At 41.2% G+C, this 21402-nt stretch overlaps 1 protein-coding gene across 2 annotated transcripts in view; it reads left to right on the forward strand.

The window, feature by feature from the left end:
• Positions 1–15955, forward strand: part of VWA3B (von Willebrand factor A domain containing 3B) — a 101374-nt gene extending 85419 nt beyond the window's left edge. For both annotated transcript variants that reach the window (XM_081946770.1, XM_081946771.1), the window contains exons 26-29: positions 1337–1474; positions 6429–6526; positions 8366–8613; positions 15654–15955. In XM_081946770.1, the coding sequence (XP_081802896.1) occupies positions 1337–1474; positions 6429–6526; positions 8366–8613; positions 15654–15940 (771 nt within the window). In that variant the 3' untranslated portion in view covers positions 15941–15955. The remainder of the gene's footprint in view (positions 1–1336; positions 1475–6428; positions 6527–8365; positions 8614–15653) is intronic.
• Positions 15956–21402: the final 5447 nt, after the last annotated feature.

The following is a 21402-nucleotide window of genomic DNA, read 5'->3' on the forward strand; positions in this document are numbered from 1 at the left end:
CAGATCTACATACCCCAAGGGCCAGATCTGGCCCTGAGGCAGAGATGGGTTGCTACCGGTTCGCATGGTTCAGGTGAACCAGTAGTGGAAATTGTGACTGGGTTGCTGAACCAGTAGGGACGGCAGGCTGGCCACCCCCCCGAACCGGTTTCCCGGTTGCTGCGTCATGGTTTTTTTTTTGACATTTTTAACATCCTGCGCATGCACAGACCTATTTACAGGCAACTGCTCACATATGCAGACTGCGCGCAAATCATGAGCAAAACATGCACGTGCTGAACTGGTAGTAACGCCAGCAGAAATCCATCCCTGCCCTCAGTACAATTCAGAGAATTGATGTGGGTGCCATTTGCTGATTGGGTTTTAGCATTTTGTATCAGTTGAGGCCCGTGTCTTCAAAGGTAGAATCCTGTAAAGTACATTATGGTAGACAAATGGTTATTGAAACATAATCATTGTAGCTAAGCTGTCCTAGTTCAGAACATACTGTAATTAACAAATCAGATGGAGCTGCAACTGAACATATTCTGCCCTTTCAAGCTTGCACCAAAGGCTATACATCTAGTTTTTACTTTGGATAAAGCATTAGTTCATTTATGTTATGTTTTGGGAGGTGGAATGGAATTTAAGAGCCCTAGTGGTATAGTGGTTAGAATGCATATTGCAGGCTAGCTTTACCCACTGCCAGGAGTTCAGTTCTGACCGGCTCAAGGTTGACTCAGCCTTCCATCCTTCTGAGATCGGTAAAATGTGGAATCAGATTGTTGGGGAAAATATGCTGACTCTGTAAAACCACTTAGTGAGGGACTGTAAAGTACTCTGCAAGAAGCCAGAGGTGGTATTCAGCCAGTTCTGTCAGGTTCTGGAGAACCAGTAGCGGAAATTTTGAGTAGTTCAGAGAACTGGCAAATAGGATGGCCACACCCCTGCTGCCTCCCAGTCTCCCATCCGATCTTCTTTTGTTGCTCTGAACAGGAGAACAGAGCTGGTTAGTGGGGTAGGGAGGGAATGGGGATTTTGCAGTAACCTTCCCCTGCCACGCCCACAAAACAACGCCCACCAAGCAACACCATGCCCACCAAGCAACGCCCACAGAACCGATAGTAAAATGTTTTGAATTCCACCACTATGCGAAGTGGTATATAAGTCTAAGTGCTATTGCTATTTAACTGCAGAGACGAGTCAGGCATGGGTTGAAATTTTTAACTAAAAATCTGTATATATCTTTGTATATTCTTACTGGGTTCTCACCTTTCTTCAAATTCAAACATTAAAACCTTAGGATATTTACATTTAAGATAGGTGTGTTCAACTCACATTTATTATTATTCAACAGGTTGGAGATTATGTATTCACCAGAATAAGGAAGCCGTCAGGTGAAGAGTATTATGTCCCTGGTGTTGTCATAGCAGTACCAAATAAAGCTGATTTAGATGATAAACTCTACACAGTTTTGAAATACAACAATAAAAAGGTAAGCAGTCAATGAGCAACCCACATTTGGCTGGAATGGCAATGCGCTGAATGTACCAATTCAAGGCTGTACCAGGATAGGAATTATTTCCTCCTTTTTTGACTGGTTAACTCAGTGTACCTCAACCTCAGCAGTCTAAGATATGGCTGAGGAATTCTTAAAGCACACACATCTTAAAGTCAGAGCTGAGGAACAATGGATTAACTGATGAAATGTCTTTTCTGAATTTAAATTCCTGCAATGTGTTACCTAGAAAGTGCCGCAAGCACTTTATTGATACCTGAAACTTTCCTTCAAGAATATGCTTTTTCCTCATGTAAAATTTGTTCCTGATAGTAAGTATTTCAGTCATTAATCAGATAGACAAAGTAGATCCTATTCAGTGGTGAAATTCAGCCGGTGCTATCCGGTCTGGGCAAACCAGTAGTGCTGGCAGCGGGAGGCTCCGCCCACCCGCCCGGATGTCATCACGTCCTGTTTTTTATGCTCTGCGCATGCGCGGAGGTGGTGCATGTGAGCACACTCACATTTTCGAACTGGTAGCGAAGGCAAGTTGATTAAACCCCTGATCCTATTGTAATACTCAGTTATATCCCAAAAAGAATGAAAAGCAGAATGAGCAGAAAAAAACTTACTATTTTGTCCAGGTGATTTTTTAAAATATTATTATAAACTCAAGGTTTTATAAAAGACATGAAAATTATTTAGAAGAATTCCTCTTTTTCATGGTTATATAAATGCAAATCCTTCACTAAAAAAATTAAAATTTATAAACAAGAAAAAGAGGAAAATAAAAACTTCTAATTACATATTCAGTACAACCTATGCTAAAATTATATAAAGTGTTTATATTTCCTACACGGGGCCTTAATTCATCCTAGGCTCTTAATACAGATATGTTGTCAGGGTTCCAAATAGCATCCAAAATTAAATCAGAGTCCAAGGCAAAGTATTGCTCAAAGTTCCAATTTATTAAGAGATAATGTTGGCACATCTAGGAAAACCCAAATCTGAAAGCTTCCCAGTTTTCCCCACCCAACTGAAAGTTCACAAACTTGCCCCACACCCACCAGCCCATCACATGGTCCAATCTTCCACTGCCATGCTGGCAGTTTCACTCATCCAATTCTGGTCAGGTGCAGAGGTCAGAGACAAAGGATGACCTTGGCTTTCTAGAAAGGAATTTTGTTTGGGCTACATAGCTTCTAACTCCATACAATCCCCCCCCCATTTTCTCACAATAGAAAAAGCATACAAGAATAATAGAAAATGCAGCAGGCCAAAGATCCAAAAAGAATATGGCTGCAGGCCTGACATTTAATTTACTTCCAAGAATATTGGAACAAGGGAAAGTTGGGTAAATTAGTGTCCTCTCAACTGAACCAGCTACTACAAAATAATATTTCTGTTACTAAGAATGCTCAGGACAGAAAATAATACATTTAGATAGTGTTCAACTTTATAAATCAAAAGATTACCAAGAAACTTTTTAAATATATTTTTAAAAATTATATAGTTCTTCCATAATATTTTTAATGGGTTTCCCCCCCAAAAAACTATATATTACAAAGCCTTTTGTTTAGCTGCACTTTTCCAGAAATATTAGATACTATTACATCTATGAAAATGATTGTACCTCAGATTTATAATTCTGGATTTTTTTTGAATGTGTATATAAAATATGTTTATTCCCTGTTTATAACCAGCTCTTTGTTGATGCAATGGAAAAATAATAAACAAGATTTAACCTCCTCCAAACTGTACATATTTAATATTTAATTTTTTATTGTATTTTTGTGATATTCTCTATGGACTGTACACCGCCCCGAGTCCCTTCTGGGAGAGGGGGCGGTCTAGAAGCACAAATAAATAAATAAATAAATAAAATAATAAATGATGGGTTAAAAATCTGAGTTTTTCAATAGGCACAATGTTTTAGAAGACTAGAAGTCCTCCAAGGTCACTTCCAACTCTGTTATTCTGGGTTTTCTTCTTGTTTTCAGTATCTTTATTTCTTAGCAAGAAAACAAGTGGCATGATGTCCTAGAGGTAAAGGCACTCACCTACCACTCAGAAGGTTGAGAGTTCAATCCTAGGTAGCAACAGATGTTTCTCTATTAGGGTGCAAAGAGAAGATATTTGCTGTGAACTCCATGTAGATGTCAGGGAGCCAGTAAATCTCAGCTCCATTCAGTCAACCTAGCTCTACACAAATTAAGGGATAATCAGGGTTATAAAAAGAAAAAAAAATCTTAGCAATAAAAATAGTAGACAATTATAAAGTGGTGTCATATTTTGCCTTTGACACCAATTTGGCCCTAAAACAATGAAGTTAAGATGGTTGTTTGTACTTCAGTTCCCTAAATAGATAAAATCAGTATCTAGCATAAGATGATAATAATAATAATAATAATAATAATAATAATAATAATAATAATAATAATAATAATAATAATAATAATAATCTTTAATTTATAAACCACACCCTTTCCTAAACAGGACTCGGGGCGGTGTACAGTCATATTAAAACAGTATGAATACAGAATATAGATATACTTAAATATATAAATAGGTACACGGAGGAGGTAGGATATGAATTTGAATTGAATTTGAATTTATTAGCGCTTATAGACCGCCCCCTCTCCCGAAAGGGACTCGGGGCGGTGTACAGTCCATGTCAAAGAACAAAATTAAAACAATTAAAATTACTAAATGGACAATATATATATACAAATATAAAATAGATGGATAAGAGGAGGATAAAAGATGTGCAGGACTGTATTGCTAATAAATAATTAAAATAAACAGACATTAAAATCCCAATACCCAATAAAATTAAGTCTACAGAATAATCCCCTTAAAAACCAGTAAAAATATAAATGCCAGGAGATAGGCGTTGAAATTATGCCAGGCTGGCCAGTCGGAACAGGTGAGTCTTTAGTTTCTGCCGGAAGGAGCGGAAGTCGGTGGTGGTTCTAATGTCGGGGGGGAGGTCATTCCAGAGGGTTGGGCCCATCACAGAGAAGGCCCTACTCCTTGGCGTCGCCCGCTGGCATTGCCTAGTGGACGGCACCAGGAGAAGCCCCTCCCTGTGAGAGCGAATTGGCCGCTGGGATGTATGTGGGAGGATGCGATCCCGCAGGTAACTGGGCCCTATGCCATGGAGCGCTTTAAAGATGGTGGTCAAAACCTTGAAACGCACCCGAAAGAACACAGGCAGCCAGTGCAGCTCGCGCAGGAGCGGTGTTACATGGGAGTACCTGGTACTCCCCATGACTGCCCGCGCGGCTGCGTTCTGGACTAGCTGCAGTCTTCAGGCGCGTCCCAAGGGAAGCCCCATGTAGAGAGCATTACAGTAGTCCAGGCGAGACGTCACCAGTGCATGAGTGACCGTGCATAGGGCATCTCGGTCCAGGAGGGGGCGCAATTGGCGCACCAGGCGAACCTGGTGGAACGCCCCCCTTGCCACGGCTGCCACATGGTCATCCATTGACAGCCGGGCATCTAGGAGGACGCCCAAATTGCGCACCCGTTCCACAGGGGGCAGCTGTTCGCCCCCTATGGCCAGCGCTGGAATCAGCTAACTGAACCGAGGTGCCGGTAGCCACAGCCACTCAGTCTTGGAGGGGTTGAGTTTGAGTCTGTTGTCCCCCATCCAGACCCCGACGGCTTCCAAACACCGGGACATCACTTCGACAGCCTCACTGGGGTGGTTTGGGGTTGAAACGTACAGCTGAGTATCATCAGCGTACAGATGGTATTCAACCCCAAAACCACGGATGATCTCCCCCAGCGGCTTCACATATGCGTTGAACAGGAGGGGCGAAAGGACCGATCCCTGCGGCACCCCACAAGTGAGTGACCTCAGGGTCGACCTCTGCCCCCCCGTCAACACACATTGCGACCGGTCGGAGAGCTAGGAGCCGAACCACCGTAAAACGGTGCCTCCGACTCCCATCCCCTCCAGCCGGCGCAATAGGATACCATGGTCGATGGTATCAAATGCCGCTGAGAGATCTAATAGGACCAGGATAGAGGAGCAACCTCTATCTCTGGCCCTCCAGAGATCATCAACCAGCGCGACCAAGGCTGTCTCTGTGCTGTGTCCGGGTCGGAAGCCGGACTGGCGTGGGTCTAGATATTCGGATTCGTCAAGGTGTCGTGGAAATTGCTGCGCCACCACATTCTCAACAACCTTCGCTAAAAAAGGAAGGTTGGAGACTGGACAATAATTAGCCAGCTCCATTGGGTCCAGTGAAGGCCTCTTGAGTAAGGGCCTCACCACCGCCTCTTTCAAGGCAGTTGGTAAGGATCCCTCACCCAATGAAGCGTTCACCAGGCCCAGAAGCCAGCCTCGTGTCACCTCCCAGGATGCCAGTACCAGCCAGGAGGGACACGGGTCCATTAAACATGTGGTGGGCCGCAGCCGTCCACGCAACCTGTCCAAATCCTCAGGGGCAACAGAGTCTGTACAATATTTAAATTAAAATACAAATAAACATTAAAATTACCCTTAAAAACTACCCAATAAGATGTTTGCCAGGAGGTTTAAAGTGGGACTATAAATCAGTTAAGCCAGCTAATTGGAACAGGTGGGTCTTGAGCTTCTGTCGGAAGGAGCGGAGGTCGGTAGTAGTTCTAATATACATAATTAATAACATAGAGTAATTATTCAATATTTTGTTTAAACAATCTTATTTTTGACATTATTTTGAAGATGTCTACTGTAGTAATCAATCTTTGTTATGGAAGATTGAAGAATAATCAACTATTTTTAGTAAATAATACTTGCCTTTTAAAATATTCTGAGAAATTGAGTTTCAGAACATTGTGCTCTATAGTTAATCAACTCACCACCTTTTCTTGTTGTTTAACACATTTCTTTGATTTGAATGATTTATAACTTGTTATATTAAAAATCAAAGTTTAATCTTTTAAAAATGTTTTGTTGTAGGATCATTGTGTACGAAATGGGCTTTTTAAAATTAGTCATAGAAGGTATACTTGTTCCTGCTGCTACATCAACATGACCAAGATGATGGATTACCTCATGTGAGCATGAATAAATGCGTTTCGTTGTATAATTTAAAATTCATGTAATGCATATAGGGATGTGGTAGCTCCGTGGCTAAGACGCTGAACTTGTCAATCAGAAAGTTTGGCAATTCAGCAGTTTGAATCCCTAGCGCCGTGTAACGGGGTGAGTTCCTGTTACTTGTCCCAGCTTCTGCCAACTTAGAAGTTCGAAAGCACATAAAAATGCAAGTAGAAAAATAGGGACCACTTTGGTAGGAAGTTAACAGCATTCCGTGTACCTTTGGCATTTAGTCATGCTGGCCACATGACCACGGAGACATTTTGGGACAACGCTGGCTCTTTGGCTTTGAAACAGAGATGAGCACCGCCCCCCTAGAGTCGGGAACGACTAGCACATATGTGTGAGGGGAACCTTTACCTTTAATTCATATAGTCAGATATCTGTTAAACCAGGTTCCTGCTACAACTGCTCATGTAACTATCAATATTTCTGACAGATTCTTCATTTCAGAAAGTATGAACACTATTTCCAGTGATTTCTGTCTTTTGTGGATACTGTTTGCATTGGAAAGTAAATCCTTACTGGTTCTGAGAAAAAAACACCTGCCTGCTGCAAATAACTGAGGATGATAGTAATTGGAAATAAAATAGGAGAAAAAAATAAATTTCCCTCCGCACTCATATGATCTCAGGGCTACATAAGTATCCATGCTCCAGTCTAATAAATTATTATGAAATTTGCCAATGTAAATTAAACTTTTAATGTAGCAATACATCCAAGCCTTTGTGATCTAGACCTGTTAAAATTCAATTTTGTTATAGGGAAATGGAAGAAATTCAAACAGTGACACTGATTTTATGTTATTTTTCAAGAGCATGCAATGCTCTGCACCATCAAAGCTATACCTTTCCATTTCAGTTCTATTTTATTGAGCAATATCTTGTATTCCCAGAAGGGCATCTCTGGTTAATGTAGTATGGCTGGCATCCAATTTAATTGAAAAAAAAACAATTGTACTATTTAATAATTGAACCCTTTTAAAGCTATTATCTGGAAGAACTCTTTATCAAAATGAGCCACCATCATTTTCCGAATTGCAGTGAGCTCAGGATAATATATTTGCTAACATTTAGCTAATTGCCATAAGCATCTGCAGCAAGCCATAATGACCAGAACATAACACATGTGCAGTGATATGTCAATGAAAACCCTCTTCTTCCCTGTTGTTCTGATACACCTAAGGAATGTCAGAAATCATATCATGATGTCATGACACAGGTTTCATCAGATGCTTCCTTCCACTCCTGTAGACATCTATCCATACAACAAAAGAGACCCAGAATAGGATTGTATGTAATAGTAGGACGGAGAATTATGACAGCATTATTACAGCAAAGACTGTTAGGTTAGTTTCTGTATGAAGTATCCAAGGATGATCTGATGATGACATTTATCACTCTGCTGATCACGAGGTTTAATTCAGCTTATCTGGCTGGCTAGGTTGGTTAGCCCATAGTTCCATCACTGTGCTACAAGTGCCCCTCCTGTGTGGTTAGCGGAAGGGGAAGAACAGAGTACATCGTTCTTTGGTGATAAATATACAAGGGCTAATATGTGATTTGCACAGTGATACTTAACCATAAATGGAAAGTATGTAGGATGGGGATTATCAGTAATGTATTGGAGTATAGATATAATAATGAACAGAATAGATATAGAAGACAGGTATAAATATATTGACAACTGCTATCGTTACCTCCTTGTCATTCCATACATAAAATAAATAAAATGTTGGCAGAAATTTGGGGTCCACCAATACCTACCTTCATTCTGTTTCCTCCTTTGGATTCTAGACCAAATGTAACAGTCCCAAAGCACATCCATAGAGCAGTCGCAGATGCCGAGAGACAGAAGAATTCTATTTCTGTAGGAGGGGATTGGAAGAAGAAGAAGAAAAAGAAGGACAGAGGAAGAGTTAACAGCAAAAAGGAGCGTTGTAAAGAATGGACCTCATTTGTCGGTGATGAGATGTTTTCCTCCAGAACTAAACGAAGAGGAAATAGCTTGTCACCTTCTTTTGGTCGCAAAAAAGAAACTACAGGTACAGAAAGTAAACGGGAAAAAGAAAAGTAAGGCAGGTTATAAGATCAAATGTAGCTAAAGTGGAACTGCTCCATTAGTCTTTTTATCCATTACCTACTTCAGGGGTGTCCAAACTTGGGAACTTTAAGACTTGTGGACTTCAACTCCCAGAATTCCCCAGCCAGCCATGCTGGCTGGGGAATTCTGGGAATTCTGGGAATTGAAGTCCACAAGTCTTAAAGTTCCCAAGTTTGGACACCCCTGACCTACTTGATATTTCTGGTCTTAGTATATTTATGTTTGGAATTTTGCCATTTATTTTATAGATTCTTACATAGCCCAAAAGGTAGACTGTCCAGATGCTACTTCATGCATGTGTATACATACATATACATTCTACATGCACATAGACCCAAATAACTCAACTACTGTTCCAATGATAAGATGCCTGTTCTCTTACAACACAGACCTTCCAATAATTCCTTTTATCATTTTCAGCTGCCATTATCTGTTTCTTTTCTCTTTCTCACTAAAATTTACTAAATGGAATAATTTGTTCTAGTCCATCATCTCCTCAATTAACATGCCCACAATATGTTAGTTTCATGAACAGCCAGTTTCATCTGGTTCAGAACTGACTGATTAGTTCTTCTTCCGTTCCATGGCACTCTTGGCAAATTCGGAGGTTCTGTCCTTGGTCAGAAACATATCTGCCCCACACATTAACTTTAATACATTCCATATCCAGGCATGATTGATACATTCAAAGGACAGGTTGGAATCAATGAAGCAAAGATAGAGCTTATTATATATGCTTTTGCTCTCCGTTATCTCTTTTTTATTGGCTGTTTGATCTTGTGTTTCTCTTTAAATTGTCTGTTCCTTTGGCATTTCTCTCTACCTGCAGCTCTTTTTCTTTGTAATATTTTAAGAAAACATGGCTTGTGTGAGGAATCAGTGGAATGATTCACTAATTTGAGCATTCTTTTGCATCCCCCTTTTCCAGTACAGGAATGTTCTTTGCCAGTCTTTGCTCTCACACTGGCTGTTCGGTCTCTTAACTCATCCCATTGGTATTTTATCTTTACCTGATTCATAGCTGACCTGCTGTCAGTTGCACCTTACTTTCTCTTGGAATTGATTTTTAAATTTAATCCCATTGTACAAATCTTTTGCCTATAATAGTCTCTAATTCTGTCTGAAAAATATTTCAGTGATAGGCTGTGGATGTGTATATGTTACGGTGAAAGTCCGAAATCTGGTGAATGTCGACATTCACCGGTGAATGTCGACATTCACCAATCTCGCTTGGTGTATGTCCGAAATATTTGCTTATTTCTGACTTTCACCGAGAGGAGCGTTTTCGCCTCTCTTTGCAAGAGGAGCGTTTTCGCCTCTCTTTGCTTATTTCTGACTTTCACCGAGAGGAGCGTTTTCGCCTCTCTTTGCGAGAGGAGCGTTTTCGCCTCTCTTTGCTTATTTCTGACTTTCATCGAGAGGAGCGTTTTCGCCTCTCTTTGCGAGAGGAGCGTTTTCGCCTCTCTTTGCGAGAGGAGCGTTTTCGCCTCTCTTTGCGAGAGGAGCTGCAGCTGCTTCTCTCAGCGCAATATCTTGAACCGAAATCTCATTTATGGGAAGTAACTTTTCTTTACAAATTACGAACGGGTTAGGGTTAGGGTTAGGGTTTTACCCTAACCCTAACCCGTTCGTAATTTGTAAAGAAAAGTTACTTCCCATAAATGAGATTTCGGTTCAAGATATTGTGCTGAGAGAAGCAGCTGCAGCTCCTCTCGCAAAGAGAGGCGAAAACGCTCCTCTCGCGAAGAGGGCGAAAACGCTCCTCTCGGTGAAAGTCAGAAATAAGCAAAGAGAGGCGAAAACGCTCCTCTCGCAAAGAGAGGCGAAAACACTCCTCTCGCAAAGAGAGGCGAAAACGCTCCTCTCGGTGAAAGTCAGAAATAAGCAAAGAGAGGCGAAAACGCTCCTCTCGCAAAGAGAGGCGAAAACGCTCCTCTCGCAAAGAGAGGCGAAAACGCTCCTCTCGCAAAGAGAGGCGAAAACGCTCCTCTCGGTGAAAGTCAGAAATAAGCAAAGAGAGGCGAAAACGCTCCTCTCGCAAAGAGAGGCGAAAACGCTCCTCTCGGTGAAAGTCAGAAATAAGCAAAGAGAGGCGAAAATGCTCCTCTCGCAAAGAGAGGTGAAAACGCTCCTCTCGGTGAAAGTCAGAAATAAGCAAATATTTCGGACATACACCAAGCGAGATTGGTGAATGTCGACATTCACCAATTTCGGTCTTTCACCGTAACATATACACAAATGACAAAACTTACACTGTGACACAAGCCCTGCCCTTTTCATGTAACACACAAGTACATCATTATTTTAATGAAATATTGACTTGCCACATTTTTCGGAGTATAAGACGCACCAGAGTATAGCCAAGATTTTGAAGAGGCAAATTAAAAAAAAAGTTTTTGCACTCTGCAGACCTCCCCCAAAAGGCCCGTTTTTCACGAAAACGGGCCCGTTTTATTAAAAAAAAAAGGGCATGCATAGCCTTTAGGAGGCTTATAGAGTGCTCCTGGGGGCTGGGGGGGGGGTGATGAAATTGAGCAAAAAACAGCCCGTTTTTTGCTCATTTCTGCCCTTCCCAGCCCCCAGGAGCATTTTGAAAGTCTCCTAAAGGCTATGCACAGCCATTTTGGTGAAGGGTGTGGGGTTTCAGGGGGCAAAAAATGCTGTATTCAGTGTATAAGATGCACCCAGATTTTCAGCCTCTTTTTTGAGGGAAAAAGGTACATCTTATACTCCAACAAATATGGTACTATGAATGCTCCTGATGTCAGTATAGTATTTCCATCTTTTTTTCATCTCATTTGCCTGTATTAGATATTATTCTTGAATATTAGTATCCTAAGCACAAATTTGTGATTGGCTCAGTCTTTATAAAAATATCTTTTCTTGTTATATTCCTCCGTTGGTTGAAATAACTTTCCTTGTTCTTGCTTAATACAGATAGTCCTCGGGTTGTGAAATCAATTGAACCTAAAACTTCTGTTGCTAACCGAGAAATTTGTTGTCCATTTTGCCCCATTTTACAGTCTTCCTTGCCATATATCACATTTCAATTTTACTAATTTCAGATTTCCTTGATTCATATTTCTCACAGTCCATGTTACAATGGTTTGTGCCCTGTTAAATGAGAAACTTTCATTTCAATACTGGCTCCATCAGTGATCTAATGCATTCTGGCTTTGCCTTGAACACTTCATGATCTCGAAATCTATTTGTTTGATGCTTTTCTTCAGTAATTAAATGAGTGACCTTTAAATTGATATCATTATCTGGCACCCAAGCCTAAATGTTAATCTCAATGTTAGATTTATGCTCCTGCCAGCATCACTCTTGAGGTCATTGATCTCATAGGGCTCAGAAATCCCAAAGTACAGGTAGTTCTCAACTTACAACCACAATTGAACCCAAAATTTCTGTTGCTAAGCGAGGCATTTGTTAAGTGAGTTTTGTCCCATTTTACGACTTTTCTTGTCAAACTAAATGACTTGTTTGGGTGAGATTGTTTGTACACAATCTCACCCAAAAAATTTAAATCAATGTTTGTAGAACAAGCTATAGCCATCATATTATGTCTGGGTTCACTTTTCACACTAAACCAAAATGCACTTAGCACATTAGCTTTAGTGCAGTGTAGAAATCAACCGATCGTAAACTATGGATAATGATTTATGTCTTGCATGAAGAATGAACCCAGTCTTTTGCAATGTATTCCGTTTGTAGTAGACAAGTTATTGTTAACACTTGTGTGGTTTAATTTAAGAACTACTCAGAGTTATGCTGCAGAATGATAGCACCTGACTCATTATAAATATTCATTTTTAGTTTTGCATGTATTGTAGAATTGCAGAAGATGCATTCTAAATAGTGAATTCTGAAATGAAGGAGTTAGTATTGAAATTTTCTGTCTTGATGGAATGTGTGTACCTTCCATTTACTAGAATCTATCCAGCTCTTGCCTAAATTATAATCTTGTTGACTTTGTATTATATTACTATATTTTCCTTGGTCTTTAGTTTCATTAACTTTACTTCCCGTTATTGATACAATGTTTTCTTGAGCTTTTATTATATATTGTACACAAAAACAATAACCCACGACAACAATAAAACACAATGTGTTTATAAAACATTCTTAACCATGGTTTTCTCATTTCAATCATTCCACAATTTTGTGAATTTGCATGACACACTCAACCACAATGTGAAAATGTGAATTGTGTTTGCGCATCATAGAAAACTAAAATTTGAGCAGTTTGTGATTCAGTGTGTTGTATGATTATTTGGAATGGGGGATGGGTGGTTTGTAAGATTCAGTAAGGTTTCTGCAAAACGTTAGTAGAACAAATAGTAATAATAAGGCAACATTTATACTAAACTTTATAACAACTGAGTTTACACACTGTATTAAGTCAATTTCAAAGATACTATATATTGAACAAGTTCACACAGTACACTAGATTAGAATAAAATGGGGCTGAGCAATTTATGGAAATTCAAACAATTGTCCCAGCCTGTTGAGAGGATCAGTTGTTACATGGCATGTTTCTTAAATAGTTGTACATTTTGTAAAAATAAGTTTAGGATCTCAAATTGATCTTATCATGATTGGTGAATCTTATTAAGGCTCAAGAGAGATATGATAGTTACTTTCAAAAAGTACATTTAACAACATTTGAAGTCAGGCCTGATAATCTTGAAAAGTCCCAAAGATGCTTTTCAAAAGGCAACTGGACTGTTTTTTCCCCTTGAAAATGTTTTGCTTCTCATCCAAGAAGCTTCTTCAGTTCTGACTTCTCATCTAAGAAGTCAATGCAAACTTCTTGTGGATATATTTAGAAACAAACCATGATATTGCTCAGTAAAACAAATGGTTAATTGCCAAGAAGAGTACAAGTTCTGATTATTAAGTCATAGATTCTCTTGTATTCTAATCTTCCCACTATTAGCACCTTATCCTTAATATATTAACAAAAATATTATTAAAACCAATGATGCCCATTGATTCAAGAATCGGGAAATTGTGTCTCCTTGAAGTTGGGGAGCAATTTTCTCAGTGGTCCTCACCTTTAGCTATGGAAGTTAGAAATCTAACATCCGAGACCTATTTGGCTTCCCATCCATGGTTGAAGAACTTTGGTTAGTGCTTAAAAGTGAACAAAAACCATGAAGCCTTCCCCCCCCTACATTTCTATAGATCAGGGGTGTCCAAACTTGGCAACTTTAAGACTTGTGGACTTCAACTCCCAGAATTCCCCATCCGGCTGGCTGGGGAATTCTGGGAGTTGAAGTCCACAAGTCTTAAAGTTGCCAAGTTTGGACACCCCTGCTATAGATCCATCCATCACATTGCCACACATAACACCAGAGTTCCACCCATGCATTCTTTGGCCCCTAACAACACGCTTACTGTTTTACCATTTCAGAAGTTACTGCTGATGGAGGAACTCCATACAGCTGGTCCTCGACTTATGACCACAATTCAGCTGAAAATTTCTGTTGCTAAGTGAGATAGCTGTCAATTTAGTAACATGGTTGTTAAGTGAATCTGGCCTCCCCATTGACATCGGTTATTAGAAGTCTGCAAATGTGACTCTGAGACACTGCAACCGTCATAAATACGAGTCAGTTGCCAAGAGTCTGAATTTTGACCACGTGATCATGAGGATGCTGCAATGGTCATAAGTGTGAAAAATTTTTCAGTGCTATTGTAACTTTGAAAGGTCACTAAACTGCATTTATTTCAGTCACCTTTATTCATGTGACGCCTTTATTTTCTCCATTATAGAATAGTTTGCATTACAGGTAGTCCTCACCTTATGGTCACAACTGAGCCCAACAAGACAGTTAAATGTGTTTTGCCCTGTTTTACGACCTTTCCTGCCACAGTTGTTATGTGAATCACTGCAGTTGTTAAGTTACCGTATTTTTCAGAGTATAAGACGCATCTTTCCTCCCCCTAAAAGAGCGTGGAAATGTTGGTGCATCTTATACACCGAATACGGCCATTTTTGGCCTCCCAAAGCCACACCCCCGCATCCCTTTTTTGTGAAAAATGGGCAAAAAATGGACCATTTTTTGCCAAAACGGAGGCATTTTTCCCTTCCCCCAACGTCCCAGAAGCCCTCTGCAGGCTTCAGCAGGGCTGGGGCAAGGCAAAAATGCCCTCTTTTTTGCGAAAAATGGGCCATTTTTCACTCGCCTTGCCCTAGCCCTGCTGAAGCCTGCAGAGTGCTGCTGGGGCTGGAGGAAGGCAACAACTTTTTTTTCTTACTTACCTCTTCGAAACCTTGGTGTGTCTTTTACACCGGTGTGTCTTATAGTCCGAAAAATACGGTAGTAACATGGTTGTTAAATGAATGTGACTTTTCCATTGAGTTTGCTGGTCAGAAGGTTGCAAATGGTGATCACATGACCCTGGGATGCCGCAACCGTCACAAATAAATGCCAGTTGCCAAGGGTCTGAATTTTGATCATGTGACCATGGGGATGCTTCAATGGTCATAAGCATGGAAAGCAGTCATAAGCCACTTCTTTCAGTGCTGTGGTAACTTTGAACAGTCACCAGTGGTGGGTTGCAGGCGGTACGCCCCGGTATGGGCATACCGGAGCCAGCCCGGAGCACTGGATACCATTCCGGAGGGCCCACCTGCCTGCCCGTGCTCCTTACCAGTGTTTAAAGGCTTCTGCACTTCCGTGCAGGTGCATGGCGCGTATAGCACCTGTGCGACACTCTGAGGAGCAGCTGGAGCATCACGGAGTATTGCGGAGGTGCTAGGAGGATGCTGCTGGCCCCGTTTCAACTATACCGGTTGAAACGGGATTTGCAACCCACCACTGACGGTCACCATACAAGTGGTTCTAAGTTGAGGAATACCTGCATTGCTAACGTTTTGTTTCTGTTGTTTCTGGCTAAGAGTCAGCAGATCACTTTCCACGGTTCTCACTCAATTCTTTCTCCCTTAATCTTCTTCTTTTGTGCCGACAGCTGCTTGCAAAACCTTCCCGCCCGGTTTTTCCTCCAGTGCTGAAAAGATCTGTCTGTCTTCAAGGGCTTCTGAGTATAGGCCCCACAAGGATTTTTGGAGCTCTCTCTATGCTTCTGGGTGCGCTCAGAGCACCTCTGATCGGCCTAGCAGTTATAGCAGCAGCAGTAGCAGCAGCAGCAGCAGCAATGCCTCCCTTTCCAGCATTGAGAAAGTGGAAGAATTGGCAAGACGACTTCAGCAGTATCACATAGCTCAAAGGAAGGACAATTCCACCAGTTGCAAATAGACAGCACGCAGAATGGAAAACCAGGAAAGGGGATTAGTTGCCGCTTTTGAAGCTGTACTATATCAATCCTGAATTGCAAATAGACAGCACGCAGAATGGAAAACCAGGAAAGGGGATTAGTTGCCGCTTTTGAAGCTGTACTATATCAATCCTGAATAAACCATTTAATTTGATATTAAACTTTTTATATATTAAAATTATATAGCATTATAAGATCTTTGTAAGGAGATCTTTTCAAATGTGGCCATCCAGTTGCCTGATATATTGGCACAGAATAAAGCATAGCTACTTGATGTATGACCAATGGGTCATGATGCCCATCGTAGGGTCGTGGATGTCCTACATGCCTACTCAAAGCTGCTAGCAACAAATTTCACACTGTGTTTCAGTGATAAGCCCTCCCTCTACCTTTTCCTACCATGTTCCTCCAGGTAGGAGACTTGTGTGTAGGTGTTAATGGGAGAGTCTGGCAAACAACTTTGAGAAGGGTTCAGAAAGCAGAAGAGAGTATAATGGAAATGTTCAATGACTAAGCAACATTCCGTATTTTTCAGAGTATAAGGTGCACTTCCCCCCCCCCCCCAAAAAAGAGGTTGAAAATTTGGGTGCACCTTATACACCAAATGTAGCCCCCCACCACCAGAGGCCAAAAACGTGAGCATGGAGGAAGCGATGGTCTGTTGCAATCCCTACAGCCTGGAACAGCTGATCGGAGGTATGCCGCCAGTCCAATCCACCCGCCAATCAGCTGTGCTGAATCAGACTGTAATAACTGACCTGGCTGGTCAGTGTTTGCAGCAACAATCACGTTCAGAAAGCACAGCAATTGATTTAGCAGGATTCAAAATAATGATAATATACAATACATTACCAAAAGCAGGTATTTCAAGGTAGCAGTAAATACAAGTCAAACACGAACATTTTACTTTCAGTTTTTGGCTAAGCTAGGCTCCTTCCTGTCGTCTCCTTGCTCACACAGCAAATTTCAGAGTCCAAATAGCCCTCATTGGCTGATTTAGTTGCTATGCCTATACAGTGGCTGACCTTATTACCATGTGTCATCTGAATCAGTTGTGGGTTCCAGATCCCTTCGCAACCAGTACACTATGATGGGGCCAGGCATCAATCTCAGGCACATGCGCTGCACACACATGTGCACCCACCGCCCTGCAACGCTCCAACTGCTTGGCGGAGGTCACGCAGGTGCTGTACACTGTGCACATGTGCACAAATGGCCCAGTTGGCTTAAATACAGTTAAGGAACGCGGGCAGGCGGGTGGGGCCTCCAAATACCGTTCCAGTACAGTGGCCACTGTTCCCAGCTGCCACTGGTATGTCCGTACCTGGGCGTACCGGCCAGAACTCACCACTGATCTGAATACCAGGATGCTGGTAGGCAGAATTTTTCTTCTTATTATTTTCTCCCCCAAAACTAAGGTCCGTGTTATACTCCAGAGTGTCTAATACTCTGAAAAATATGGTAAGTCCTATGCAAGTGGTCCTCAATTTACGACCACAATTGAGTCCAAAATTTCTGTTGCTAAGTGAAACATTTGTTAAGTGAGTTTTGCCTCATTATGCAACCTTTCTTGCCATAACTGTTAAGTGAATCACTAGCTGTTAAGTTAGTAAGAAGATTGTTAAGGGAATTTGCCTTTCCCCATTGAGTTTGCTTATCAGAAGGTTACAAAAACTGATCTTGGGACACTGAAACCATCATAAATATGAGTCAGTTGCCACGTGTCTGAATTTAATCATGTGACCATCAGGATGCTACAATGGTAGTGAGTGTGAAAACAGGCGTGCTACTTTTTTCAGCGCTGTTGTAACTTTGAACAGTTACTAAATGAACTGTTGTAAGTCGAGGACCACCTGTAAAGAGAGATTGAAGGAACTGGATATGTTCATCCTGGATAAGAGACGATGAAGTGCAACTATGACACATTCTCCAAATACCTAAAAACACATTCCATAGAACAGTGATGGCAAACCTTTTAGGCACCCAGTGCCAAAAAGAGAGCGCTCATCTCGGCCACAACCCAAAAGAGGAGCTGCCCACGGGGCATGCACGCACCGGAAAATGAACTTCCAGTTCAGTTCTAGTCTTCTGGTTACTAGTGCACATGATCAGCTGGCCAGAAGACCAGATCTTCCAGTTTCTGGCATTGTCTCACACATGAAGGCCAGCTGATCAACGCATGCACATGTGTGCCAGAAATCCAGAAGAGGAACGGCAGAGGTGGTATTCAGCAGGTTCTGATCAGTTCTGGAGAACCGGTAGCAAACATTTTGAGCAATTTGGAGAACCGGTAAATACCACCTCTGGCTGGCCCCGCCCCCCAGCTGCCTCCCGAGTCTCAGCTGATTGGGAGGAAATGGGGATTTTGCAATAACCTTCCCCTGCCATGCCCACCAAGCCACACTCACAGAACCAGTAGTAAAAATTTTTGAATCCCACCACTGAGAAACCGACAACAACGCACATGCCAGGCGACATGGCTCCTCAAGCCACTTTGGGCATGTGTGCCAAACGTTCACCATCACGGCCATAGAAGGTCAAGTATTGCTCTCTATCGAGTGCAGGGCATAGAAGAATGGATTTGTGTTGTGAAAAAACAGAGTCCAATCGAATTTTAGAAAAATCTTATTAGTGGGAGCAATTAGATAATGAAACCTGATAGAGGTGGTGGGATTCTTAATACTGAAGGGAGATGGACCACATAGTCTATGTAACATCTTTTAAGTCCGTGCTTCTTTTAATTGAGATGGGGTGGGAATCACTATATATTTAAATTTTGACCTCTATCACTTTTAAAACATTCACCATTTAAAAAAACCCCACAATGTAGTAAAATACATTAATACTTCTATTATGCAGCTTGAAACTCTAAAGAATGCTGTTTGGCTCCAGTCAAATTCAATTTACCATATGCAGTCCAGCAGGTTCTCAATTGCTTATTCTCTGTCCAGAGTAACAAATATCTACCCATGCCAAACTGGCACAGAGCAGTTCTCTTTTTACTTTTTCTGTCTCTGTTGGCACCAAAAGGGCCATGGTACTAAAAGTTGATCTATGAAGATTGTGAACTGTATGCCATGCATTTATGAACTGTGGTCCTTGAAACCTTTATGGCATAATAAATCTTTAGGTGGTCATAAAACCTATGGGCTGACTGGAATCTGGAATATTTTAGCAATACTACAGACTCTGTTACTTCTACCCTGAAGCAATCTAGTCATGGTTAACTAAATGAGCCAGAGCTAGATTTGCATTCTGATTTCATGCCCTAGCTTCACTTTATTTCTTGGAAAGGTTATCAGCGGTGCAAAGTACCTACAACTCTTGAGCTGCAAGTTGTTTCCTCTAATGGCAGCTACATTGCTATCTCTCACTGAACTGATCAAAAGACTCCAGCCAATTGGTAGCCGTCCCATGGCAGAATGCTAAATTAAACACTAAGGGGACAAAAGGCAAGGTGTGGAAAAGTGTTGGCTACCTGCTTATTCCATACTTCCTTGAACAAGGGAATTTCCTTGAGTGAGAAAACTAGGAGCCCGATTTTGATAAGGAAGAAGAAAACTCTGGGCATTGTAGTCTCTAAAACAAACCTGGTCCTTTTAAGAATTTAACAACTGCCCCTTAGCAAAAGTGAATTTCACTATGCTGTACATAAAAAGGCTGAGATAAATATAGCATTTAAATAACTTACAGAATTAGCACACAGTGACATTGAGATAGGCAAATTGTACTAAGGTAAGTATAAAATAATTTAAAATGCTGAAATTTAACAATGTCAACAAAGAGAAAATGGCTAAGCATATCTCCTTTAGGAGGGCATTTCAAGATTGGAGCACTTCTCCCAATAAGCAGTGTCTAGCATACATATATAATTAGCTTCTCTGTAGAGTGTACTATAGAGAAACTCTAATGAACATAAAGCTCTGGTAGTTTATGTAGTAGGAAGTGAGATCCTGGAGCACCGGGGAACTACCAGAGGACTGGAAAAGAGCTGATGTGGTTCCCATCTTCAAAAAAGGGAAAAAAAACAGATCCAGGAAACTATAGACCTATCAGCCTGACCTCAATACCAGGAAAGATTCTGGGAAAGATAATCAAGCAACGAATTAGCGAACACCTAGAAGCAAACAAAGTAATAGCTAAAAGCCAACATGGGTTTGTCAAAAACAGATCATGCCAGACTAATCTTATTGCATTCTTTGACAAAGTGACAAAATTAGTGGACCAGAGGAATGCCGTCGATATAATTTACTTGGACTTCAGTAAGGCATTTGATAAGGTAGACCATAACCTACTACTAGATAAAGTAGAAGAATGTGGGTTGGACAGCATCACCACCAGATGGATTCGTAACTGGCTGACCAACCGCACTCAAGATGTAGTCCTCAATGGAACCGCATCTACATGGAGGGAAGTATGCAGTGGAGTATCCCAAGGCTCTGTTTTAAGCCGAGTACTCTTCAACATCTTCATCAATGATTTGGATGAGGGAATAAATGGGGAACTCATCAAATTTGCAGATGACACCAAGCTGGCAGGAATAGCCAACACTCCAGAAGATAGGCTAAAGATACAGAAGGATCTTGACAAACTTGAACATTGGGCACTATCTAATAAAATGAAATTCAATGGTGAAAAGAGTAAGGTTCTACATTTAGGCAACAAAAATGAAATGCACAGATACAGTATAGGTGGTACCTTGCTCAACAGTAGTAACTGTGAAAGGGATCTTGGAGTCCTAGTGGACAACCATTTAAATATGAGCCAGCAGTGTGCAGCAGCTGCCAAAAAAGCCAACACAGTTCTAGGCTGTATAAACAGAGGGAAAGAATCAATATCACGTGACGTGTTAATACCACTTTATAATGCCTTGGTAAGGCCACACTTGGAATGCTGCATTCAGTTTTGGTCACCACGATGTAGAAAAGATGTGGAGACTCTAGAAAGAGTGCAGAGAAGAACAACAAAGATGATTAGGGGACTGGAGACTAAAACATATGAAGAACGGTTGCAGGAACTGGCTATGTCTAGTTTAATAGAAAGAAGGACTAAGGGAGACATGATAGCAGTGTTCCAATATCTCAGGGGTTGCCACAAAGAAGAGGGAGTCAAACTATTCTCCAAGGCACCTGAGGGTAGAACAAGAAGCAATAGGTGGAAACTAATCAAGGAGAGAAGCAACTTAGAACTGAGGAGAAACTTCCTGACAGAACAATTAATCAATGGAACAGCTTGCCTCCAGAAGTTGTGAATGCCCCAACACTGGAAGTCTTTAAGAAGATGTTGGATAGCCATTTGTCTGAAACGGTATAGGGTTTCCCGCCTGGGCAGGGGGTTGGACTAGAAGACCTCCAAGGTCCCTTCCAACTCTGCTATTGTATTGTAAGTGGTTCTTCACTTATGTGGACCCCAAATTAGAACTTTTAATACATACTTTGAACAG

This window comes from Natrix helvetica (assembly GCF_964273705.1).
Source record: "Natrix helvetica genome assembly, chromosome: 3".
Lineage (NCBI taxonomy): Eukaryota > Metazoa > Chordata > Lepidosauria > Squamata > Natricidae > Natrix > Natrix helvetica.